At 43.2% G+C, this 27,831-nt stretch overlaps 1 protein-coding gene across 2 annotated transcripts in view; it reads right to left on the bottom strand.

The window, feature by feature from the left end:
- TNKS (tankyrase) overlaps nt 1–27,831 on the bottom strand; it is a 150,075-nt gene that overhangs the window by 47,587 nt on the left and 74,657 nt on the right. For both annotated transcript variants that reach the window (XM_053303344.1, XM_053303345.1), the window contains exons 6-11: nt 27,293–27,387; nt 14,547–14,613; nt 12,574–12,760; nt 11,120–11,241; nt 9,825–9,916; nt 9,653–9,731 (exon numbers count right to left, since the gene is read on the bottom strand). In XM_053303344.1, the coding sequence (XP_053159319.1) occupies nt 9,653–9,731; nt 9,825–9,916; nt 11,120–11,241; nt 12,574–12,760; nt 14,547–14,613; nt 27,293–27,387 (642 nt within the window). The remainder of the gene's footprint in view (nt 1–9,652; nt 9,732–9,824; nt 9,917–11,119; nt 11,242–12,573; nt 12,761–14,546; nt 14,614–27,292; nt 27,388–27,831) is intronic.

The following is a 27,831-nucleotide window of genomic DNA, read 5'->3' as shown; positions in this document are numbered from 1 at the left end:
TTGGCTGGGGGAACAGAAGAGGGAGCCCAAAGGAGGGACTTTCAAAATGTCTGGCCTTGAGACTAACTAGTGTTTCACTCATTGCTCTGGTCTGCTCTGCAATCTGCATTGCAAGGTGTACTTCCCTGCCCTTATTCTGACATTTCTAAATAGGAAGGAATCCACCCCCTTCCCCGCATGTCTATATAAAGGAAAAAAGAAGTGTGGTGTGCCGTTGACTCGGTGTCGACTCCTGGCGACCATACAGCCAGGTGGTTTTCTTGGTAGAATACAGGAGTGGTTTACCATTCCTAAATATGAGATTTCTATTATCTCAGGGGAGTGTCTGCACAGCACCCCACTATGTGGATCAGACCCTTCAGGATACATAAAGGTTATTTTTCCTGAATTTCACATCAAACATGCTTCACCATTATTCATCTCAAAAATCTATCAAGGCACCTCTCTTCATCTGTATTAATTCAGCACTATGGCCATCTCAAAATAATAAAAGTCTAAAGTAAACCATAGTTCTACTTGACATGACCTATGCTGGGGAACTAGAGAGCAGGAGTAAAACCCTGTTGGTTCTGCTGGACCAGCAGCTTTTGATACCAATAACCATGGTAGCCTTCTGCATGGGTGTGCAAGGTTGGGGCTGGGCAGTCTGGTTCTATTTCTACCTTGGGGGTTGAGTTCAGAAGATAGTAATGGTGGACTTCTGTCTGGCTTCTTGGCAACTGGCCTATGAGTTCTGCTCCCAGCTGAATCTGCTAACCACACAAGATCATGGGGGGTGGGGGGTGGAGTGGCCCACTCCCCATGCCATTGCCAGTTGAGGCTTGTTGTGCATGCAGGGCAGAGTCCTCTCAGTGGTTGTCCCTAGAATGCCTTCCCAGACATACTTATACCCTCCTGACCCTTTTGCCACTGCTTAAAGACTTGCTTTAAATCCGGGTGGTTAATGTTTAACTAGATTAATGGGTAGGATCATCTCTTAAACCAATTCTGTTTCCACACTTTGAATATTAAGTGCTTATATTCTTATTTATTTATTCGATTTTTATACCGCCCTTCCAAAATGGCTCAAGGCGGTTTAAAGTTAAAAACAGAAACCATTAAAACCAATAACAATTAAAACAGAGATATAAATATTAACACCAATTTAAAAAAATCTTTAAAAACAATTAAACTATTTTAACAATTAAAACCCTGAAAACCAGGTTAGCATTAAAACAATTAAAACTAATTAAAAACCCTGAAAGGCTAGGCCAAACAGATGGGTTTTTAGAGCTCTCTTGAAGGTCAGTAAGGAATTAAGATTACGAATTTCTGCTGGGAGTGCATTCCCCAGCCTGAGAGCAGCCACAGAGAAGGTCCGACTCCGAGTCGCCACCAAACGAACAGGTGGTAACTGGAGATGGACCTCTTCAGATGACCTTAATGTGCGGTGGGGATCATGTAAAAGAAGGTGCTATCTAAGATATCTTGGACCCAAGCCGTTCAGGGCTTTAAAGGTAATAACCAGCACTTTGTATTTTGCCCGGAAACATATCGGCAGCCAGTGTAATTGTTTCAAGACAGGCATAATATGGTCTCTCCGGGTTGCCCCAGAGACCAATCAGGCTGCCGCATTCTGAACTAACTGAAGTTTCCGGACTACGTACAAAGGCAGCCCCACGTAAAGCGCATTGCAGTAGTCAAGCCGGGAGGTTACCAGCTGATGCACCACTGTTTTGAGGTCATCCTCTTCGAGGAATGGGCGCAGCTGTCGAATCAGCCAAGGCTGATAGAAAGCACTCCTGGCCATGGCCTCCACCTGCGATATCAGGGTGAGGCTTGGGTCCAGGAGTACTCCCAAGCTGCGCACCTGCTCCTTCTGGGGGAGTGTAACCCCATCCAGCACAGGAAGATCTAACTCACCCCTCAGATTCTGAGCCCCCACAATGAGCACCTCCATCTTGCTTGGATTCAGTCCCAATTTGTTCTCCCTCATCCAGCCCATTACTGCCTGTAGGCAGGCATTTAGAGAATGAGTGCCATTTCCTGAAGATGAAAAGGAGAAGTAGATTTGGGTGTCATCGCCATACTGATAACACCCAGCTCCAAACCTCCTGATGACCTCACCCAGCAGTTTCATGTAGATGTTAAAAAGCATTGGTGACAGAATGGAGCCCTGAGGGACTCCATATAACAGCTCCTGTTTTGAGGAGCAACTGTCACCAAGCTCCACCATCTGGAATCTACCTGAGAGATAGGAATGGAACCACTGCAAGGCAGTGCCCCCTATCTCCAACTCCCCCAGGCAATCCAGAAGGATAGTATGGTCGATGGTATCGAACGTCGCCGAGAGATCCAGAAGAACCAGCAGAGTCACACTCCCTCTGTTGATTCCCCGGTAAAGGTCATCTATCAGGCCGACCAAGGCTGTCTCAACCCCATAGCCAGCTCTAAAGCCAGTTTGAAATGGGTCTAGATAATCAGTTCCCTCCAAGACTGCGTGGGGCTGGTCTGCCACCACCCTCTCAATCACCTTGCCCAGCTAAGGGAGATTGGCCTCTAATTATTCATTGCTAAGGGGTCCAGGGAACGCTTCTTTAAGAGCAGTCTAACCATTGCTTCCTTCAGACAGAGGGGCACCCTACCCACCCTCAGCGATACATTTTATGTTATTAACTAGGCCACCTCCAACAATCTCCCTGCTAAATAGAAGCAGCTAAGTCAGGCAACGATCCAGAGAACAGGTGGTAGGCCACACTGCCCCAAGCATCCTCTTGCTATTTCATTGTGGATTTATATTTTTGATTTTATTGTAACCTTCTTACCAAGGCACATGCTTTGAAGCTACATTGTTCACTGAAGCTATAACAGTTCAAAGACATGAAATTGTCAGTAACATGGATTGTTGTTGTGCACGTAACCACCTTCTATAGACGCAATTTCAAATTGCTGTGAACTGCAAAGATATCTCTTAGCTTACGTGACACAACTGGGGTGACTGTGCTTTCCTGGGATCTACTCTCAGTAGAGATATTGCTCTGATCCCAAATCTATGAGCACACGGCTCCTTCAATGTAGGCTGCCACCAGTTGAAGACTGAGCTAAAGCCACTGACCACGCTTAGACACGGCTTCAACAACCTAGAACGGTCTGGTTCGGGACTTACAGGCACTGTATAGCCAGAGTCCACAAAATCCAGCTCTAGACAACAAGATTTTATTCTGAAAACAACTCAACAGTAGTGAATGACCTTATGAGGCACACGGGGAAGAGTTTTGCAAGTAACCCTCCAGAATCTGTCAAAAGAGACTGAACCCTCTTCTAAGTATATGAACTTTATTAAGAAACAAGGGTTGAAAGAACACAGAATAAGGAATTGAGGGAAAGTAGGTTGAAACTGGAAGTAAAGAAAGGCACACAGGAATTCAACAGAAAATACAAAACACATTTAATAACTGACTAGCACAGAATTTTACCTTAGTCTAAACAGATAAGATGCTGGCTGTGTAATTTTAAGTTCAATGAGGGATATGTTTTCTGCCAAAAGAATAAACTACTGGAAATTCTTGTTTGCAAAATAGCAGTTTGTGCTGTACTACTAATGCAGTCACTCGTGCATAAATCTCCACATTCAAACATCACTGCCATATTCAAAGTTAGAATGTTTCTAAATGCACATAGCAAACCATGATAATGAAAACAGTAATCAGATCTGAAGAAGCACACATTGCTTTCTTCACATGTGGGTTACCTTTGACTGAAACGCTTACCAGAAATCTATCTCGAGAAGAAAACATGGAAATGGGAACGTGAAAGAATGAGTTAAAGGCAGCAGGAGTTGTAAATTAAAGAGGTGCTAGACCTCAGCTGGTACATGGCGCATATCATACTTATATGAAAACAAAGCTGTGTTCAAACAGTCAGGCTCCTGTACAACTGTTTCAATCCTACTAGTCAAAACCTAGCACTGGAACATAGGTATTTGCTAAAGATTTTATTCTTAGACCACTCCTTAAAAAAAAAAAAAGAGTGAGGAAAGAGTCAAAATATTTCAACTGCTCCATCTCAAGGCCTTTTCAGACAATTGTTTTGTGTTGTCCTGTTCCAAGGGATTACAATGTTCGTATGGGTACTAGGTGTGATCTTAAGAGGATCTGGTTGGAAGCAATGAAGCAGTCAATGTCTAATAGCTGAGGAACAAAGCAGGGAATGGGTTGCTATGAGCAGGAGATGGGTTGCTATGGGATAAGGATGAACCACAGTAGGCAAAAAAGAAAGAAAGAAAAAAGACAGCCAAGATTAGAAGTGCTGAAGAATCAAACATGTCAGACTAGGAGGTAAGGCCCATTGTTGATCTGGCAGTCATTTTGTGTATATTACACTTATAGGAATATTCAATAAATTAAATATATGCAATAGCATTTTTATTAATGTGCTTTTGATTCAGTACAATGTGTTTTTCATTTTGATTGAGTACAAAAGGGAATTGAAAGATCAGTTTGAAATTTGTAGGATTTCAGCTTCAAACATTATTCATTTGATTGAATTACCACCATAAAATATATGGTACATTTGAATCACAGTAAATACGGATCTGAGAAACATTTTCTGCTTCTCTTGGGCATGATGTTCTGGAATTATTGTTAAAAATTTCTGTTGAGGACAGCAGCAGTTAAAATCTAATTATTATACTGAAAATTTCTTCTAAAAAAGTTCTCTCTCTCTCTAATTATATATATAATTAAACCTTTCCCCCCAGCATGTTCCGATGCAAAAAGTAGTGCATTTCACTGATTTTTAAGTGGCAGGATTGTGTATACAGAATTTGGTATCCGTAGGTAATTGGGAAGTATGACTATTTCACACAAATAAACCCACAAACGCCTCAAAATATATAACAGATTTACTGTACTGTGATACTCGGCCCTCAAGCAGTCTCAAATAGTGGATGAGTGAGGCCCTGCAGTTATGATTCAGTACATTTCTTTTGACTAGCACATTCTTTTTCTGGACCTAATGCAAAGGACATGAGTTCTATACTGCCATATCTTACAACGGGAAAGTCTGCTGCACTGGTATGCTAATGTCAAAGCATTCTGAATCCCTAGCTTGCAAATAGCACAATTTGTGCACACATGCACACCTCAACTCCCTCACAAAACACTGCTGTACAAGTGAAAGTGTTGTGTACTCATTGAGTCACTCTCTTTGTCTAGCACCATGGATCAAATCCCCTTCTTCCACTTTACAGCAAAGTAATTTTGACATCTCTGTTGTTACTGAATTGTATTTTAATTGCTAATAAAATGATATAGTAGTACATATGAGATCTCTGGGATATTTATTCCTGTTTAAAAATGCAGCTGCAAATTAGCTAAGAAAGTTTACAGTGACTTCCTAAGGGAAGGAACTCTAAAGGAACACTGGATGTTACAAAGACAGTAAGATATCAAAACCATTCTGCTCCTCTGTTGGATAAGGAATTCCTCACCAATGGACGAAACTGAACTATTAAGTTCACTGTTACCAGGTCTTAACATTCAAAGCATCCAGCTTTTCAGAATACAGACAGGCAGTGGCTTGATGTTATTTTAATCAGCATACAAAATTCTTGTTTCTAGAAGGCAATTTGGGAAAGTCATTTTAATTAACAGCCTGAATGAACAATTGTGTAATGATGTTTGAGTCAAGGCAAAGCCTCTTTTCTAAAATGTGTCCCCACAGAAAAATAATAAAATAGGATAACAGCTGGCTCAGAATTCTAGAACATGGCACACTACATTCATGATTCTAAATATCAGTGAATTTTATTATCTTATTAAACCTTCTTGGAAGGAAGTCAAAAGCAGAGACCTGGAGAACAGCACTTACATAATATTTATTTATTGAAAATATTTATACCCCGCCCCTCTAGTACACTACTGCTCAGGGCAGCTCACAACATTCATAAAATAGATACAATGGAAAATAAAAGAGTAATAAAGTTAAACAAGTTAAACGACCAGGCTAAAACCACATTTAAAATTAGGGATGTGTAAATAGATTCCGTCACTATTTTGAAGACTGTTTTGCTGGGAAAATGAACCTAAAAATGCTACTTCTTTCTGGCGAGAGCTGGTCTACCAATTGGGATCAGAGGGTAGACCAACCTTCCGCTCCAGACTTCGCATGCCAGCCTGCCTTGGAGAGAGGGTCTACCTGCTGATCCCAATTGGTAGACCTCCCTGGAAAGATGTGCCATTTTGAGCCCCATTTTCCCAGCAAAACAGGCCTCAAAATGGTGTCTGATTCACCCGAATTGATTTGGGTCAAATCGGCATGATTCGTTGAGGTAGCTGGCCAAGCCAGCTGCTTTTGGTGAATCAATTAGGGGGCCTGCAATTCAATTTTATCTTGAATTGAAACACAGTTCTTGATTCATGCACATCCCTATTTAGAATTATATTTTTTAAATAAGTAAGTAAGTTAATTATTTAAGTAAGAAGTTATTAATCAAAAGCTAAAAATTGAGAACTATAAAAACTAACGAACCTACCAGATATAGGCAGCAGATAAAACAATTTAAAACCTCTTTGAAAATACAGGTTGAGTATCCCTTATCTGGACTGCTTGGGACCAGAAGTGTTCTGGATTTAGGAATATTTGCTCTCTCTTGCAAGGCAAGGATGGAGGAGCCCCCTTTGCTGCCTCCTGCTAGGTGAAGGCCAGTTTAAGGATTAACCTGAGGGAGTCTAGTTTCCGAGAGAGGCGATTGGGAAGAAACATTTGGCACAGGCGCCTTCCCTTCTGGCCCCTCCCCTGACAAAGGGGGAGGTCTTTTGTGTCTTTTCCTGCCCATGGGATCTGCAGCCCCTTCTTGAAGAAGAGAACTCGGTGGTTGCCAATGTAGGTGGGGTGCGTGGGGACTCCAGAGCCACGGGGGGAAGTGATGCAAGGGAGGAAAGGAGGGTTGGGACGACGGAACCAAGGGAGAAATGTCCTGGGTGGGCAGTGAGGGGGATGAGATGTGTGCAGCCTTCTGAAATAAGTTAATAAGTAAGTTTTGACTGCATGTTTAAAAGAAGCAAAATTGGGAATCTGCGAGCGAGTGAGCTGAAGCATTTTGTTTTTTGCTTTTGTTACAGTGTGGTGTCTGGATTTTGGAGCATTCCGGATTTTGGATGTCTGGACTAGGGATACTCAACCTGTATGTGTTTTTAATTGTTTTTAAAGGACACTGAGGGAGGGAGCATGGCAAAGTTCTTCAGGGAAGGCATTCCAAAGCTGAGAGGCCACAACCAAAAAGGCTCTGTCTCTAGCCCCCACCAACTGGATCTCTGTTATTGCCATGAACAGGGCCAGAGATGCTGAGCAGAGGGTCCTGGCAGGTTCATATGGGCAAATGTGGTCTGACAGGTACCCCAGCCCCAAGCAGTGTAGAGCTTTAAAGGTCAAGACCAGCACCTTGAATCTAGCCTGGAAATGGATTGGTATCCAATGAAGCTTCTGCAGGATAGGTGTGACACTCATGGAGTGACTTTTGCCCACAAGCAGCATTTTGGACCAGATGAAGCTTCTGAACCATCTTCAAAGACAACCCCCACATAGAGCACATTGCAGTAGTCCAATCTGGATGTTACTAAAGCATGAGTGACTGAAACCAGGTCCAACTTTTCCATGCAGGAGAAGTTAATAAGCCCCTAAATTAAAATGTACCTTTCTTTAATTAATTATGTGTGACATTACATCTCTCATTTGATCTACTAAAAATGATGTTTTACTACATTTACACATTTTGGGTACAAACCACAAACCAGTTTGGCAACACTGCACTGTGTTCTCACCCCTTCCCCAACACAGAATCTCCTCAATCCCAGCATACTCCAGACGTACTTGGGATCTCAACACCACTTGATCATACAATAGCTTCTAAGAAAATTCAACAGGTTCTACCCAAAAGTTGCAAACCTGGTTGTCCCATTCAAGGATGGGAACAACTGGAGCTCCATCTGGACACAAAAAGTGTTGGCAGTTGTTAGCAAGTCTGGGGGTATGCCTGATTATTGGAAGAGTTCATCTGCCTGTGCAGAATGTGGTCATTCTCACAACCATATGCGTTGGGGCTCGGGGGCGGGGAGGCAGGACATTACCTACCTTTCCCTACATGACCCTTTCAGCTCCCAGGCTCTGCCATGCCACATGCCCAGCATGCGAGCAATCCTGGAACAGTTGGGGGTGGTGGGGAGGATGTGTCCTCCCATATCCCACAATGCACTGCGAGAGAAGTGTGGTGCATTGGAGGATTCCACACTGCCAGGCTGCTCCTTCCCCTCACCTCTATGGAAGCTTGGGCTGCTGGTAGCCCGAGCTACCACATAAATGGGAGTGAGACATGGAGGTGCAGGTGCCCTCCTATTAGCCTAGGTTTAAAACCCAGGCTACCTGGTGGAGAAGCACCGGGATCAGAAATAATCCCAGTGGTTCTCAAAACCAGCCCTAGCCAGGCAACAGCTCCTCCACCCAGGAAGGGCTGGTTGTGAGAATGACCTCCTTGTATAAAATCGGTAAGACAGATCTTGAATTCTGTCTTTCAAAGACGTGAACTAGAATTTCAAATTAGGTGATAGAACTACAAAGCATAATAAGTTACATCTCACTCAATACAGCAGGGGCATTTGTCTTACTTATGCATCTAAATTACTGAATAAAAGGGGGAAAGTATCAACAAGTCAACTAATTTGTACAATCCAGTCTTTTCTGAAGCTTATAACCATGATGTATTCATAAATTTACAAATTTGCAACTTTGTCTTAAAGAGAATAAAACATATTTAACAGCAAATGATGGACACAACTAATTAAATAGCCTCAGCACTGAAAATAACCTTGTCAGCTGTATAAAATGTTTTATCTTTTAAAAACATGTTAACTTATTGTATGCATCCAAGGTACTCTGGATATCATGGACAATTTTAATTACCGTTTTGATTACATTGCCCTCTGGTTGATTGGAACAAACAATTAAGGGCTTTATGACACAACTGCAGCTAGGTCATACTGCACAAAATAATGGAATCATTCCTTTGAAATTTGACTGTAAAGAATGTTTATTTTTCATATTTGTTCACACATATTTGTTTACACATCTCTCAGCCTAACCTACTTCACAGGGTTGTTGTGAAAGAGAAACTCAAGTATGTAGTACGCCGCTCTGGGCTCCTTGGAGGAAGAGCGGGATATAAATGTGAAAATAAAAAATAAATTTCTGTAACATGTTGCTCTCTGATTTAATGAAAGTTCAGTAATGAGGTGCTAACACAGACGCGTATAGCAAAACCAGGCACACTGTGCTCTGCTTATCCCATAATACCCATTGCTACCATGGCCCAAGCAGCGTAACTCTAGTGTGAAAGCATCCTACGATTTCATATCTAATGTCACAGCAAGCATCAAACAGACTACTGGAAAGACTGACAGAAAATTCTATTATCAAAACCATTGTATCCCAGTAAAGTTTTCAAAACTAAAGCAGAATTTGTCAAGACCATGTCATCAAAAGCAAAGAACATACCCTCTCTAAAAACATATGTCTGTTCAGAAGTCTGACCAGAAATTACTTCTTCCAACTGTCAAACTACAAGTTCACTTTCTCCACACACTGCAATATTTAAAGTAAGGTTCAATACAGTATTTACCTTTGCCCCATGTTTATGAAGAACTTCCATAACGTCATTGTGAGCTCGTTCGGCAGCAACATGCAAAGGAGTCATGAAACTAGATTGAAAAAGCGAAAGATGATGCAGATTAATAGCCTACAAAATGTACCATCTTAATGCAAACACTGCGATGTTTAAAGAATGAACATACTCTTTGTTCTTCTCATTGACGTTGGCTCCTTTCCGAAGCAGTAACTCTGTGACTTGTTTCCGTTTTGGATGAAGAGAAGCCACAGCGCAGTGCTGCAAAAGATGCAAAAGACAATCTAGGAAAACTTAGACCTAGGAAACCAAGTTGTTGGTACATCAGCAATGAAGGAGCTATTGGAAGCATATACTGGGGGGGCTGCAATAAGGTTGTATATTTACTTTAATACTAATTTGCTTATTTGGATGCAAGACTGTTGCAGGAATCTGGAAAAGGGAGCAAATTATCTTGCAGCCCAAGCTTGGCTTGGTGAGCCACTGCAATTCCCTTTGCCAAATCTGCTTTTAGAACTGAACTAGGGCTCGCATCTTCAACAGCAGGCTCTGTTGCTGTGAATCAACCAAGGTCTGGCTTTGTGCACAGCTGCATCTCCCATGCATGCATCCCTCTTCTGTGGACCTCAGCTAATACATAAAACAAACCAGACATGTTGCACATATTTAACTGTATTCTTATACTGCTCTTGTTATCCACATATATAAAAAGCTTACAGCAACTCCTGTTCCTACTTCAGAATCATTTTCTGTTTAGCAGGAAATAAATGTCAGAATGCCCATGAGATATTCTGGGATGAAGAAGACATAACATAGCCTATTCCTTAACCATAACTAAGGAATCAGAGCAAGGCTGCAGAATCAGCACACCCTATCCTCCTAGCCATCCCCGGAGTGTGTGGTATGGATGTGCATGTGCACATGCATGCTTCAGACTGTGGGTAAAACAGTACCCTGTTTTGTATTAACCATGATTATCAGCAATGCCAATCATAGTAAATCAATAAATCAATAACTCTCAATCATAGTAAAAGGTGGCATGGGAATCTGGGCCTGGAAAAGCATTGCGGATGACAAAACCTATCCATGATCTCTGTTGACAACCCATGTTATATTTGAACTGGCCCTCTGTTACCTCTTCCAAAATCTAAGTAAAAATGCAGATCTCCTTCAGTAATTTTCTATTCTAGCAGATTTTAACAGCTGGTGAAGTATTTACAGATGCAGAAATCTTGACATATTTGAAGAGCTGAACTATTCAATTCAAAGTCACTGAGCTCAGCATTAGTCACAAGCAGGTCAAACATGAAGTTCAATGCAATTTAAGTTTAATTCAGCCCCTTATAAATTTGAATTAAATTTACAATGAAGATACCAGCCTAACTACATATCACTTCAGCAACAATTATGCATACAGAACCTTAAGTGCCACCTATCGCTAACAAAGTGACTCTGTGACTTTACCAGTGCTGTCTCGTGGGACTGTGGCTGCTTGAAATTAATGACCTCCAAGGCAAGTGTTTTCTTTACTTTGGCTAAGTCTGCTTCTCTTGCTGCTTGCAATAAGGAATGCCCTTTAAATTCATCTGCAGAAAGAGAACACATACAGAAACAGAACTCATGAGTGTTGGATTCATAATACATTATTTTAGAACAGGACTGCTCAACTTTGGCCCTCCTACAGATGTTGACTTGTTGTCTACCTGTAGAGGAGAGCTGGTCTTGTGGTAGCAAGCATGACTTGTCCCTTTAGCTAAGCAGGGTCTACCCTGATTGCATTTGAAAGGGAGACTAGAAGTGTGAGCACTGCAAGATATTCCCCTTAGGGGATGGAGTTGCTCTGGGAAGAGCTAAAGGTTCCAAGTTCCCTCCCTGGCATCTCCAAGATAGGGCTGAGGGAGATTCCTGCCTGAAACCTTGGAGAAGCCACTGCCAGTCTGGGAAGACAATACTGAGTGAGATAGACCAATAGTCTGACTCAGTATATGGCAGCTTCCTATGTACAACTCCCATAATCCCCAGGCTACTGGCCAATGTGGCTGGGGATTATGGAAGTCACAGTAAAGATTAAAAACAGTTGGAAGGCCCAAATTGAGCAGCTCTGATTTGGAAAATAGAAGTTGGAGGGTGAATATAATTCCATACAGCTCACCTTTTAATCCTAACTCAGGAAGCACCTTATGCATGAAGAAGCACAATTACGCACATGGACTTCACAAATACATAAGGGGTTCCCCATTACCTGTAAAGCTGAGGAAAGATCTCCACATGCATCTCCAGTGCATGCATGGCGCTGAAGTCTATGTTCAGCATGAGTTCTCAGCATCTATTTTGGGTTATATCCTAAAGCGGTCCTTCCACAAACTGAAAGCATTTCCATTTGCAGGGGGAGAGGGGATTTCTCCTGGTCCCTTCTTCCTGTTGCAGCCACTGGTGCCACGTTATCACACAACCCTCAGAAGTCAATTTTTGGCGAGGGTGCAGGGGACTGCAAAGCAAAGTGGGAACTGGCAAAAACATCCCTCCCTGCAGTCTTCCTTTCATGGAAGAAGATCTTGTGAGTGTGAGAGTGAGAGACTGCTTGTGTATGTTGAATGCCGAGATCTACGTAGTGTGTTAATTAAGCACATTAGCAGTATTTCCCTCATTTTGCACAATTTAGTCATATCCTCTATTATTTATAAAAGTGCCCAATACTGCCTAGTGCAGTACAAATTTTACTATTAGAAATCATTTATTCTGACCCAAGGAGATCTCTGCAACAGACCTTGCTTTTTTAAAAAAAACCAAGTCAAGAACCTCGAAAAAAGGAATTCTGTGGACAAAACCACATCCTTTATCATTTCAGGAAAATCACAGCATGCATACAGCCTTGTCTAGATGTGAATGACAACACTTTGCATACTAGAGATACCTACAGGTGAGTCTCTCTTTCAGCTCAGGTGTTGGGGCCATGTCAACAGCACTCTTGCCATGACAGTTGACTAATGTTGGATCTGCACCATGACTGAGTAACAAAGAACAAACTTCTACACGATTCTTGGAAGCAGCTTCATGTAATGGAGTAAACTGCCAGAGATCCATCGCATTAACACAAGCTCCATGCTAAGGAAGGGGAAAAAATGAGTAAAAGTTCAAAGGTATTTTATGCAATGTCAACCTTCCAGTTAATTTTAGTGTTTAAACAGAATAGGTTTTATTATTTAATGAAACCCTAGATTGGGTGAATTGATATTTTAACAACACATATTCAAGGAATTTAATAATTATTTGATAGCAAAAACGTGTTCTAGGTTCATTGCCACAAATAAATATTGCAAGCCCGAAGTCTGAATCAGAATATGATGAGAGGAGAATGCATTGTGAAATTAATGTATTTAGTAAGAGATGGAATAGCCTAATGGTTAAGAGTATGAGCTGCAGTTCAGATCCCAACTCAGTCATGAAACTCAATGGATAGCCTTGGGCAAAGGAGATCTGTAAAATGAGGATAATATGGTCCTTCCTTATAGGTATGGAACATGGACCAGGATTGCTATTTTGTCTTATTAATTAAATATTAAGACTGCATAAGGCTACAGATTTCAGTAAAAGGGGACCCAATGATTTAGCAGTGACTGTTAACAGTCAGCTCTAGGTGTCTACCAGAGGTGCAACTTGCTAATTGATTCTATGTCACAATTCACTTGCATATACTTCAGTTAAGCAATCGTACACATGACTCTTTTAAAATGAGCCTTTTTGGTGGTCCCTGAAACACTCTTCTCAAAGCGAGGGAAACATTTCCCTGGCTAAGCTGATCAACACCCATGAATCCAAACCTCATAAAATGCAATTCAGTACAGTGAAAGAGTAGTTGAACAAGCCTAAGCAACTAGTTCTCCAGAACAAACAGAGCTCCAAAGGAGAAATGCTTTAGCCAACCATCTAAAAACTAGGAGTGGAGAAAGCAGGTTGGACCTCCCATGGGAGCGAGTTCCACAAGCTTGGTGCCACTGCTGAAAAGGCCCTGGCCCATATCACTATCTACCACACTTCAGACAATTTTAAGATATAGGTAGATACACAATGGACACCATAATCAAGATACACAACGGCCATAAGAATCAAGAAATGGCCCTCTGCCAATGTATAAATATGGATGGCTTGGAACTGCATTTCTTCACATTTCTGTTTGTTCAGTGTCATGTTGTTAAAGCCAGCTCTGGTCCTTCTGAACATCTATGTTTGCAAGCTCATCTGCTTCCTCGTCTGTCTTTCTGCTGTCAGTTTAGATGTATTGCAAAATCATGGTTTAGCACTACATGAATGAGCTTAAAGGAGCTGCAAGCTCATCACTCTCCTTCCCTCCTCTCTTTTACTCTAAAACAAACCACAGTTCTGCATTATGCCCAAACTCTGAAAACTATGTTTTGTTAACTAACTAGAGTTAGAACAACTATATCCTGACTTCTTCTAATGCCATTTTATTTATTTTTTTAAACTTCAAATATATATATGTAGATGTTTGATGGCTGGCCTTCCTTCAAGCTAGAAGCTTGCAAACCAAGCCTCCTAGGGTACAGCTATCTCATTCATATATGAATGAATGAATATATATATATATATTCTCGCTTCAGGCTAGAAGCTCGCAAACCAAGCCTCTTAGGGTACAGCTATGATAGCTTTACCTGAAGAGGCTTGGTTTGTGAGCTTCTAGCCTGAAGGAAGGCCAGACATCAAACATCTACATATTCATTCTGATAACAGTGTTATTATGCAGATTTCTATGAAAACATCTGTGAAACATTTTGAGGACTTAGGACAAAGCACTATATATCACTATATAAAGTTAATTACAGCTTTCACAAAATTATGCAATGTATTAAGTAGTGATTTCTGTTTAAATTACCTTCAACAGCAATTCTGTAACTTCATAATGTCCATAGGAACAAGCATTATGGAGAGGCACAAGCCCACTATAATAAATTATAAATTAAAATCACATTAACTAAAAATATTTAAGGAATTTAGAACTATACTCATTGCATGGAAACAAAGATTTCAGTTTGAATTCAATTCTAATATAACATTATTCTAAAATACAAGGTGATTATAGTTTCTAGTCAGCTTCAGGTTCATAAAAATCTGAGCAAATAGCATAATCAACATACATAACATAACATTTTAAGCATGTGTAATACTAACTGGTCACAAACTAAAGAGTTGCTTTAGGTGCACCCAAACAGTATCAGTGGTGTGCCAATGTTGAGGGGGCCCAGGGATGAGATTCGTGATGGCCCCCAACCCTCATGATACCCAGCTGCTCACCTGCCACTTGCACCACCTGTCTGCTCATCCTGTCCCCCTTTGCTGGGCTGTGATGCTGTCTAATGATGTCACCACATTGGTGCCTGTTCTTGCAACTCCATCTCAGCAAGAACAGGTGCTGGCACAATGGTGACATTAGACCACATTGCACCCTGGCAAAGGGGAGGCAGTAGCAGGTGGGCAACCAGGCAGCCAGCAGGGTCTGCAAAGACAGGCAAGTACTATGTCTATCAGGAGCACAGCAGACAGGAGGCGGTGGAGCACTGCCCCAATTCACAAGTGGCTCATGGACATTTGTCCCCTTTGTTCAACAGAAATCACACCCCTGTACCCAAAGACTTCTCAAGTGCCCAACAGTAGTCCCCAGCCATATTATGAACTGGTTTTGAAGTTTATCCTGAACGACAGGAGTGATCTGTCATGGGACATGGAGGGATTGTGTTTGAAAGAAGTTTGTTGTTGTTATCATATTTTTATACCACCTGATATGTAAATCTCTAGGCGGTGTACAAATCCCAACATTAAAAACCATAGGTTAAAATACATAAACACGATACAAACAATATAAAACAAATTATTAAAATTCTAATAAAAGCTTGTGAGAACAGGAAAGTCTTGAGGGTCTTCTTGAAAACAAATAGAGAAGGAGATGCTCTTACTTCAGCAGGGAGCATAGTCCAAAGCCCTGGGGCAGCCACAGAGAAAATCCGGTCCTGAGTCACCACCAGATGAGTAACCAGACCTCTCCAGAAGATCATAAAAGGTGGAAGGGTTCATGACAAAGGGGGCACACTCTTAAATAGCCTGGTCCCAAGCCATTAAGGGCTTTATAGGTAATAACAAGCACTTTGTATTTCACCCAGAAACATATTGGCAACCAGTGCAGTTCTTTCAAAACCGATGTTATATGGTCCCTTCATATTGTCCCAGAGACCAATCTGGCTGCCACATTCTGTACCAATTGTGATTTCCGGACTATGTACAAAGGCAACCCCACATAGAGCGCATCACAGTAGTCAAGTTACCAGCATATGTACCACTGTTTTAAGGTCATTCACTTCTAGAAATGGATGTAGCTGATGTATCAGCCACAGCTCATAAATGCGCTCCTGGCCACCACCTCAACCTGAGACACCAGGGAGAGCTTTGGGTCCAGGAGCACTCCCAAGCTACATGAAGTGTAATCCCATCCAGAATAGGCAGATCTAAACCGTCTCTCGGGTTCCAACCCCACACAGTCAGTACTTCCGTCTTATTTGGATTCAACTTCAGTTTGTTATCCCTCATTCAGCCCATTACTGCCTCCAAGCAGGCATTTAGGGAAGATACACCATTTCCTGATGAGGTCGACATGGAGAAGTAAATCTGGGTGTCATCAGCATATTGATAACACCCAGCACCAAACCTCCTGATGATCTCTCCCAGCGGTTTCATGTAGATGTTAAAGAGCAACAGAGACAGTATGGAGCCTTGTGGAACTCCATACTTCACTTCTCGCTTTGCAGAGCAACAGTCTCCAAGCGACACCATCTGGAATCTTAACGGTTTGGGTCCGGGATACCTAAGGGACCGTCTGCTCCCAAGGGTTGCTGCCCACTTGATGAGGTCATCTGAGGGGGCTCTGCTCCGGGTGCCGACAATGAGGGAGGCTCAACTGTTGTGCACTCGGGACAGGGCCTTCTCTGTTGCTGCCCCCAGACTTTAGAATGCTCTCCCAGTGGCCATTCGCTCCTGGGACTCCATCACAGTTTTTAGAAAGATTGTTAAATCTTGGCTTTTTATCCAGGCTTTTACATGATTGTTTTCTATTGCTGCTTCTATGTGTTTTTACCCATGTATAGTTTTTATGTTTGTATTTTATAGATTTTAAATTAGATTTGTTTTATATTTTTAGCTTAATATTTTTATTGTCATTTTATTATTTTTTAATTTTTGTAAACCGCCCGGGGATTGTTTTTAATGAAAGGCGGCATATTAATTCAATAATAAAAATAAACAAACAAATAAATCTGCCAGAGAGGTAGGAGCAGAACCACTGTAAAACAGTGCCACCCAATCCCACCTCCCTCAGGCAGTCCAGAAGGATACCATGGTCGATGGTATCGAAAGCCACAGAGAGATCCAAGAGGATCAGCAGAGTCACACTCCCTCTGTCAATAGTCTAGATAATCTGCACCATCCAAAACTGCCTGAAGCTGAGAGGCCACCACCCACTCAATCACCTTGCCCAACCGTGGAAAGTTAGAAACAGGTCTGTAATACAAAAATAGGTCTGTAACTCCGAGAGAACCAGTGCAGGATTCTTCAAAAGTGGTCTAATGATAGCCTCCTTAAGACAAGGAGGCATCCTGCCCTCCCTCAGAGAAGCATTTATAATATTTACCAGACCTGCTCTAATAATATAATTATCGGATGAGATAAGCCAAGTTGAGCAAGGGTCAAGAGAACAGGTTGTAGGACACACAGTCTGAAGCAGTTTGTCCACTTCCTCAGAAAATGATCCAATCTAATCCCATAAGAAAAGTTGCTAGACACCTCCACAGTAGACTCTGTAATAACCGTGGAATCCAGCTTGGCCCAAATGTGAGACATTTTATTCTCAAAAAAGTCACTAAAGATGTCACAGCGAGTAACCAATGGTTCCAAGTTTAAATTCAAGGGGGAGGGGTGCATACTAGCCCCCTCACAACCCTACACAACTCAGCTGGATGTGAGTTTGCAGAAGCAATGCAGACAGAAAAGAACTGCTTCTTTGCCGCCTGCACTCCCAGAGCATAGATCTTCAAATGTGCTCTGTGTTGTACCCAATCAGACTTGCGCCAAGTCTTCCTCCACTTGCGCTCTAGTCGTCTACCTTGCCACTTCAGCTCTCGTAACCCAAAACAAAAGCTTTGCTAAAATACACATTTTGTTGTACACTTCTCCAAATTGCATCAGTTCCTCTAACACAAAAGGTTTTCAGACTTAGAACCTTGGAATTTCTAGGAAATCTATCAGGGGTTCCCAAGGCAAAAACAGGTTGCTCACCTGTAACTGATGATCTGGTAGTGATCCATTGATATCCATTAGAATGGGTTCTGCGCCTGCACTGAAGCCTGTCGGTGTGGAGTACCACAGCTCCTCTCGGCGCTTGCACCCCACCCTAGCTGACCACGTGGCTATTTAAGTTGGGAGGAAGCCCAAGCACTTCAGTTTCTTGGAGACCACCGGAGCAGTCAAGCATCTTTGGAGCAATAGGTGAGTTCTACGCAGAAGACCTGAACACTACCGTAGGCTCGGGAGGGTGTCAGCGGTTCACTACCAAACCATCAGTTACAGGTGAGCAACCTGTACATCTGGGGCGCGATCCATCGAATCCATTGGAATGGGTGTTTAATTAGCTCCTAAAGGAGGAGGGAGCAGTAGTATCATTGTAACACCCTTTTAAGAACACCTCTCCCAAAATTCACCTCTGCTCCAGAATGCAAATCAACAGCATAGTGTTTTATGAAGAGCTGTTCTGAGGACCAGGTTGCAGCCTTACAAATGTCCCAAAATGATGCGCCAGATAAATCAGCCGCTGAGGCACCGTAAGGTCTGGTTGCATGTGCCTTGATGGATTTAGGCGGCTGAACGTTCTGTAACTTATACGTCAATAGGATTAACTCTACTAGCCAGTGGTATAGCCTCTGCCTTGACAAGGCCTGACCCAGAGATCTTCCTTTGTACAATATAAATTTTTCTGTTTCTGATTGACTTTGTTCTTGACGGATAGAACAGAAGAGCCCTTCAGACATCTAGGGAATGTAGGGACTTTTCAAGAGCCATGCTTGGAGAGCTGAAGAAGGTAGGAAGCATGATGTCTTGGTTTATGTGAAAATCTATCACCACCTTAGGTAGGAAGGTGATGTCAGGACATAGCAACATCTTATCTGGGTGGAAGCGTGCATAAGGCATGTCCATCCTCAGGGCTGTAAGTTCACTCACCCTGCAGGCAGTTGTAATTGCTACCAAGAAGGCAGTCTTCAGAGAAACCAGCTTCAAGCTAGCTGTAGCCAGGGGCTCAAAAGACATTTCTGTCAGAGCCGAAAGGACCAAGGCTGGTGAGACGATTCTGAAAACTCTTGCAGCTGGAGTGGGAAAATACTGTCTTTCCATCCCATCCCGGCTGTCTTTTGAGATCGCTGCTAAGTGAACCTTAATGGAGACATTAGAAAACATTAGAAAGCAGGGAGGTTTTCAGCGTGCTTAGGTACAGCAGGACCTGGCAGACAGTACCTTTCAGAGGACGAAAGCTGCTTGAGGCTGCATAGAAACTTTTTCCACTAGTTTATCCTAGTGGAAGGCTTCTTCTGGTTAAGTAGGATTTTATATAGAAGCTTGTCTTCCATACTGTTAGCCGTAGAGTGCGCACCTCAGTACTTTACTGTTTTCTCGTGACAGAAGTTCTTGGCGCTGAGGAAGCGTCCAGTATATATGATTGGACAGTTTGAGTAGATGCGGAAACCACAGTTGCCAAGGTCACCATGAAGTGATCAGGATGCATGTGGCTTGACAGGCCAGAAGACGTGCCACCACTCTCCCTACAAGTGGTAGAGGAGAATAAATGTACAATAGATACCGAGACCAGTCCACCTGGAACACATCTCCCAATGACTGTGGGTCATGGCCTGCTCCTGAGCAGAACTTTTTGCACTTGGCATTGAGAACTGTTGCAAACAAGTCTATTTTGGGGAACCCCCAAGCTCTGAATATTGGAAGCAAGTACTTGTTGTTTAGTTCCCACTCATGTCGTTCTTCCCTGGTAAACGAACGACTCAGATCGTCCGCCAGGACATTCTTGGCCCCCTTCATGTGAATAGCCAAAAGGGTGATGCTGTTTCTGATGCACCACTGCCATACTTGTACGCTCAATATGCACAAAGACCTAGACACCATCCCCTCCCCCTCGTCTGTTTAGGTAGGCTATTGCAGTAGTGTTGTCCAATTGCAACAGCACAGTTCTCCCTCTGAGCATTGCTAGAAAGGCCTTCATGGCCTGTAATACTGCCAAGAGTTCCAGGCAATTTATGTGGAAATATCTTTGTTGGCAACCACTGTCCCCGGGCCACGCTGCCATTGCAATGACACCTCCCCTGCCCATCTGTGAGGCATCGTCACCCAGCTGACCTCTATCCCGAGGTCTTTAAAAAGGTGCTATAAGTACTGTATCTGAGAAAGTAACCCTTCTCTGTCTTTTGATGTCAGGAGCCGGTCATCTAGATACGGGTAAATTGCCAGCCCCTTGGTCCGGGAGTGTGCCACCACCACTGCCATGCACTTTGTGAAAACACGAGGGGCAGTGCAGAGGCCAAACGGCAGTACCTGATATTGGTAAATCAAGGTCCCCACCGTGAATCTTAGATACTTCTGGTATAAGGGTCTGATCCCTATGTGAAAGTAAGCATTTCGCAGGTCCAACGTTGCAAGCCACCATTCCTGATGTAGAAGTGGCAGGATGTCTTGCAACGTGGTCATCCAATACTTCTTCACTTGGATGTACAGATGTCTCAGGTTCATTATTGGCTGAATCCCACCATCCCCTTTGGGGATTTGAAAATAGTGGGATTAGAACCCATCCCACATCTGCGCCCATCGCTTTCCCACATCTGCAAAAACGCTTTCTTGCCCAACAGCTCCTGCACCTCCTTTTTTAAAGGCAGGAGTTGCTTTTGTAAAATGCAGTCCTCTGAAATTTGGTTGTGCCTTGAACTCTACAGCGTGGCCTGAAGAGACGATCTTCAACACCCATCGATCTAATGTTATGTGTTGCCATGCTTGGGCATGGCTTGCCAATCTGATGATGTTGTTGCCTGAAGGTGTTTGTGCCCGATAGATGTTACAGGCAGTAATACTCAGCACTATAGTGTTGGGGAAAGTTGATGTTAGCATTAGTCCCTTGATGGCAAATGGTGTGATGGGCTGTTGCTGACCTCAAAAGTGCTGCTTCTGGGCCTTCACCTGTTTATTACGCTGGCTCTGGTTGTTCTTGTTCTTTGGTGGATAGTGTTTCTTATGATATGGTTGGTAGGATTTCCTAAAATCCCTGTGGTCCTACTGTCTATAGCTGGAGCGTGGATGGTTGTTAAGGCTTGGATTTTGCCACACAAGAGGGAAAAGAAGTCAAAGTCAAAGTCTTTGCTGTGAACTTTGATTTTTTTAAGCTTCTCCATTGTAGCATCCATCTGTTCCGAGAACAAACCTTTCCCATTGAATGGGAGGCTTTTGATTTTGTCTTTCATGTCCAATTGCAAAGCTGCTGAACACAGCCAAGCATGGATGGCGTCTCAAAGTATTAGATGCACTCATGGCTCTCGATTCAGATTCCTCCAGGTGTTTTGCAGAACTTAATTGCTGTCAAGTCAAGTCTTCAGACTTTTGCAAGGTCTTCTTAAAGAGAGCCTTGAACTCTTCTGGTGAGAGAGAGTCCAAATCTTGTCCTAACGTGTATCGAAGGCAGTAATTATACTTAGCCATGTAGGCTGAATAGTTGGCTATTTATACCAATAAGTAAGCTGTTGAATATATCTTTCTGCCAAGCACATCTAACTTCCTTCCCTCTTTATCTACAGGAGTGATGTGATGCCTACCCAACCTAGAAGAAGTTGTGCAATCTATGAGTGCGTTTGGTACAGGATGTTTCAGCAGGTAGGTATTATCCTGTTCTTGCTCTCTATGTAGGCCTTCTAGTCTTTTAGAGGTCGAAGTGGAAGTCTGTGGAACTTCCTAAGCGCATTGAGCCGCCTTGGAAATTACCAGTAAGAAAGGCAAGGCCACAGGCTATGCAGACAAGGATTTTGCCATAAAATTGTATATTGGGTCATCAAATCGTACACAACTGTGAATTTAGATCAAGACCCAGTGCAGTAGCAATCTCCTTGAGATGGAAAAGACAAGTCTTCATTTCCTCAGTGGGGGATACATGCAAAGGCGTTGCCACATCAGGCGATGGATCAGGGTCAGTAGATTCCATGTCTGATTCAAAAATCAGATGGACCATGGTGACTCTTGCACAAAGGTGCTGGGGAGGAATGTGGCTGTTGATCCCATGAGGGAGATGTTCGTGGCCTGGGAATCACAGGCTCCCAAGGGTCTGTCTGGACAGCTGCAGATAAAACTTGTTTCTCTCTGGTTTGGATCTGTTTTGCAACCTGTACAGGTTTTGGAGGAGATTCTGCCAGGGTCTGCGTGGCTGCAACCGCTGTCATCACCACTTTGTTTGCTGTGAAAGGGGGGGGGGCATCTCCCCCCACTCCAGCCAGCATGCACATTGGAAGAGCTTGAGAGTAGACTCTGGTCAGAGGATTTTGTTTCTGGAACCCTGACAACCTCCATGACCTGTTTTCATCATAGTCACATGCCAATCCTGGAGAAGACCAACCGAAGATATTTGACTGTACAGCAGGCAAAGTGCGGTGAGAGAATCTGCAGATGTGCCAGCTAGTTGACCAACTAGCAACTATTAATGCATAGGGTACTAAGAGTGGACGTTGAGATGGCAGTATCCGGAGGCATGTTATGCGTTTCTTGCTCTTCTAGAGGTGGAACCCACCCACCCCCAAAAGTCTAAGGCTAGTAGCATTGGAATCTAACATAGAAAGCAAGGATTGCTTCATATTGTGATCCAAAGTGCTTACCCTCTCAGCTTTGGGCGAGTCGTCTTCTTCAATCTCGAAAGTAACCGGTGTTCAGCATCGAGAAGTCACTATATTAGTTAACAGCGGGGTGTTCAGTGTTGAGGCCAACTGTCACGCCATTGGTATCGAAGGGGATTTCAACCATGTCGATACTGGGGACAAGAAGACCATCCTTGGTGCTCACCGAGGCACTGGAGGGAATAGTGATCTTGGCATCAATGGTCTCGGTGTCAAGAGGCAGAGCTGGCAAAATTTGCGTTGACGTCGAAGCTGCCACCAGTTTCCCTTGATGTTGAAGGGTGCACGAGGATAGCATTTGCCAATGCCGAGGAAGGATTTTTCAATGTCGATGCTGATGTTAAGGCTGGCCGCTTTGGTGTCGATCTTTCAGTTGTCAATGTGGTTGCTGTACCATCAGCCTTGATGCTGATACAAACACAACTTCTTGTGCTGAAGTTGCTGAAGGAGTAGCCTTCAATGCCAACCGTTTTTTCTTCTTCTTGGCGGGCTCCGATGTGTCTGCCATTTTGTTTCCATGCTTCTTCGGCATTTTAGGAGACTTATATAGGCATCAAAGGTTTAGAATGGGACAAAGCCTCAACCCTCAAGCCATCTCTTTTAGAAGTCAAATGAGTTCCCTCCTTAGATGGACCTGGGGAACTTAACACGTCATCATATAGTGCAGCCCTCAAACAGAGCTCCTAGTTGCATCGCATCTGTTTTGGAAAAGGACCAGCAAACCTTACATGCAGTTGTGGGCTTCCCCCAGGCACATGTTGTGGGCTTCCCCCAGGCACAGCAAACACAAGTCATGCACATCTTGCCAGGGAAGCTTGGCTTTACACTTAGAGCAACACTTAAACATTTTTTTAATCTGCCTTTTCCTCCTAACGTTTAAAGTCATCCATTCTCATTGTCTGTGTTCCGTTGTTCAAATAAAAATATCACTCTGATCTTTCAACTTGATTAGTCTGCAAAATACACACACACAAAAGTAGTTTTAAACAGTCCAAAGTTCAAAGCCAATAAATCAATCTCTCTTTTTATTTTTTAGAACTCAGAAAATGTAAGGAACCCAAACAAGGAGCCGTAGTGATCAAGGAACTGATCGCTAGGGTGGTCGCAAAGTAACTGAAGTGCTGGCACTTCCTCTCGCCTTAAACAGCCATGTGGTCACATGGGGTGGGGCACAAGTGCCAAGAGGAGCTGTAGTACTCCACAATGACAGGCTTCAGCGCAGGCACATAACCCATTCTAATGGATTCAATGGATCATGCTCCAGATCTGTGTCTACTTCAGCTCAATATTTTTATGCATAGGTAGATTACAGGCAGGTTATCAACCACTTGATGTGTGTCTACATGCATGGGATCCACCACCCTCCGCCGCATCACGAGGAAGATCATTTTATCAGTCCAAAGAGGCAATCTGACAATGCCTGCCATTTCACATTTGGCTTGTTTACAGAAGAAGCAGCACAACTGCCATGGATGATACCAGATAAACCAAATTTCAAGTTCTTTATCTCTCTGATCCCTGTATTCAAACTAGGTTTTGCAACTACTTTTCTATAGCCTATTACTACATTATAGATAAGCCTTTTCATAGCCCTTTTATACATGTTAGATTCTTTTCTTTTTATTGAAGTAAATTCTGGATTTTTCTGTATGCAGAGTGAGGCAGCACACAAGAAAGATCCTAGAAGACAAGGAAAATGTTTCAGTAACCTAGCATCCTATATAATAAAAGGCTTGAGTGTGATCCCGTGCGCCTGTTTCTTTTTTGGCAGTTCTGAGCATGCGCTGAGCGCATGCTCAGAACTGCCGAAAAAGATACGGCCGCCCAGACACGGGCAGCCATATTGGCTAAGTTTAAGGGCCAAATCGGCCCATGTATTGGCCCCCGCGGCGCCGGCCGGCCGCCCAGCTGATTTTTGAACCAAGCCCCCCCCCCCCCCGATTAAGGGCCAAATCAGCCCAGGCACTTGCCCCCGCGGCTTCCGCCGCCGACCGACCGCCTGCCTTCCCAGCTGCTGATACCTCCTTACCCCCGGACCACGTCCTTCACTTGATCGGAATATCTATTTACAGAAGGAGAGAGGCGTTCGCATGCAGAGCTCCACTCTCTTTAAAGCCTCTTCCCTAACTGGCGCTATGGACGCGAAGGATGCAATAGGCGCCCAAAGCACCAGTTCGGGAAGAGACTTTAAAGAGAGAGGAGCTCTACATGTGAGCTCCTCTCTCCTTCTGTAAATAGATATTCCGATCAAGCGAAGGACGTGGTCCGGGGGTAAGGAGGTATCGGCAGCTGGAAGGGCGGGCGGGCGGTTGGTGGCGGAAGCCGCGGGGGCAAGTGCCTGGGCCGAATTGGCCCTTAATCGGGGAGGGGGGGTTGGATCACAAAGCAGCTGGGAGGGCGGGCAGCCGGTCGGCGGAGGGAGGGGGAATGGCGGCGCGGGGCCAGGAGCGCCGTTACTAGCGCCTGTTATTCAACGGGCCGAAATTCACTTGTGCTAATAATAAAAGCATAGTGTAAGCAAGACAATGGTGTGGAAAACATTCTAAATATTCGGGGGAAACAGACAATAGATAATGTAAAAGAGTGAGATATTCCTTAATTACCATTGGCTTTCCAACTCTCCCTTCAGAGAACACTTTGCAAATAAGCGTGTCTGCTGAGGAAGTTCTGTGCGTTACAAAGGATCCTGCAGCATGCCAAAAGACGCACATGCCATTCATGGAGACCATTAGTCAAATCACTCTGTCTGCTTGTGCTCCATGTGAACAGAGTGTGCACTAGAAGAGGGATTCTCAGTGTTGGGTCCCCAGATGTTATTGAACTTCAATTCCTATAATTCCCAGCCCCAGTGGCCATTGGTTGGGGATTATGGGAGCTGAAGTCCAATAACATCTGGGGACTCAACATTGAGAATCCCTGTGCTAGAATACACTCAATACCCCTCTACATCTGCATACTACAGGTATGCACACTGCAAGGGATCTGCACATTTTCAGGGGAAGAATGGTAGTAATAGACAAGCTGCCCTGTAAGAAAGCTTGTCTGCCATTACTGATCTTCTCAAGAGGAGCTTCCAATAAGTTTTCAAAGAATTACAAACACATGAAAATTAACCATTATGAACATCATCGTAATCTTCAGGTTGCATATAAAAGTATGTTTTTAACATGGATACACACTAAACTTCACTTGTTTACAATGCTGTTCATTTATGACACAGTTTCATTATTGTCTGGCACTGATTTTTCAAGTAAATGAACCTACTTTTACTCCCATGTCTTTTGCTGCTGTTGGCCTAAATATTGTCAATGTTTGAAAATACAGCACAATCTGCTTTAAAACTACATGTGGCAACTTCACCAGGGTTATGGAAGGCTATATTAGAGGCAGATCAACACACATGTAAAGCTTTTAGACCTAACAGGTAATTTTTAGCGATTTAGAATGACTGTTATCAAGACTTCTATTATCTGAGATGACTTCTAAAGAACACCATCATGTGAATTCAGATATATCTATTATACTTTAATAAAAGTAAAGCAGCTCGATATAGAAAGGTCCACTCCCTGAACATTTGCCACAAAGTACATTTATTAGTTTTCTGAACATCCTGAAAACAAGTGGATATGCCTCTTGCTCTGTTAAATGTAGGGCCCAAGCATCATATCCTTGGGGCAGTACAAATTTGTAAGGTAGGTCCACATACATCAAACTTCAGGAATCATGAGGGAGGGGGGAGAACTATTTTAATTCTGAAATTACATCCTACATTGTTGATTATTTTTTTGGCTGTTGGCCCTAATGATGGTATAATTGAGTTGAGGCTCTGATTTTTTGTTCTAATGCACCAACGTGGTTGCAAACAATTCACTTTAAAGCTTTGTTTGTCTGGCCTTGGTGCTTTTTAGCTTCTTTTAGTTCCCTTTGTTTTATTCTCCTTATGTTTCTAGCTACCTGATTTGTATTTATAGCCACTACCAGGTGTGTGTGTGTGTGTGTGTGTGTGTGTGTGTGTGTGTGTGTGTGAAGGAATGTCATTTCCAGGCACTACCCCTGCCCTTGTTTGTTTCAGTTCTTCTCTGTGCAATGTGTAGGTCCTACAGGCTCAATTCACTACTCGCTTCTAGACATGTAAATCCTACCAGTGGCTTCCTCTGTCCCTGTATCAATGTGCTTAAATGGCATTTTGTCCCTCCTCTTTCTATCCATAGGCACGAGGGACTCTGGGAATTGCAATTCTTGAGAGAGCATTTCACATAGGGAAGCATGAATCCCTCTGCCTCTCAAAACTGTACATGAACACACTTTCTGTTCCATAGAAGGGCCCCGGGTTGCTCATTTGCTGACTCACAATGTTGCTTGTTCTGCTTCTGACTGGCTCCAGCAAATTTCACAGTGGGGACTCCATATGTAGTAGATAACGTTCCATAAATATCCTCAATTTAGCCTTAGCTGTCTGTCACCCACCCACCCCACTGATGATAATAGGATTTCACTTTGGGCCCCAGTAAACTGTACCCTCCCCCCCCCCGCCGCCATAGGCCCTGGTTAAATGCATACTAACTGTCAGGGAAAGACTGAGCAACATCAAACCATACAGCAAAAGGTCAAGAATAACTACCAAAGTGATAAATTTGTACATAATCTTACATACCCCTTATCCTTTGCATGGACATCAGCCCCATGTTGCAGCAAAAGCTGAACTATCCGAACTCGATTGTAGCCTGCAGCCAAATGTAATGGAGTAGACTGTTTAAAAAAGAAGAAAAGAGAATGAGAGAAGGAAGTAGGTCAGAATGTTTCTAAGCATGAACCAAGCTTTTGCACCAAGAGATAGTGCAGTCACAGATGCCAACACTGGTTGAGAAGCCATTGCAGAACTCCATCTGGGCCTCTGCGTAGACCTCCTATGAGGGCCAATGCATAAGACGATCAGTTTGAAAAATCATTTGAACAGCCTGCATTTATTGACTACTTGGGGTAGATGCAGGGAATAAATGCACTCCAGAAATCCCCCTTCATCTGCTTCTTGCACTTAATTCAACAAAAACATTACTAGACTGCTACCTCCTCTATAGCTCCTCATTAATTTGACAGGCAGACTGTGATCCTCCTCTATCCATGACTAGTTAACCATTAAAATATCGTCCAAGCTTCAGGAGTGTTCATTTGCCTTTACAGTGAGAGAAAGTG

This window comes from Hemicordylus capensis, chromosome 2 (genome assembly GCF_027244095.1).
Source record: "Hemicordylus capensis ecotype Gifberg chromosome 2, rHemCap1.1.pri, whole genome shotgun sequence".
Lineage (NCBI taxonomy): Eukaryota > Metazoa > Chordata > Lepidosauria > Squamata > Cordylidae > Hemicordylus > Hemicordylus capensis.
The sequence above is the reverse complement of the archived record's forward strand: the minus strand, read 5'-3'. Positions and strand labels throughout refer to the sequence as shown.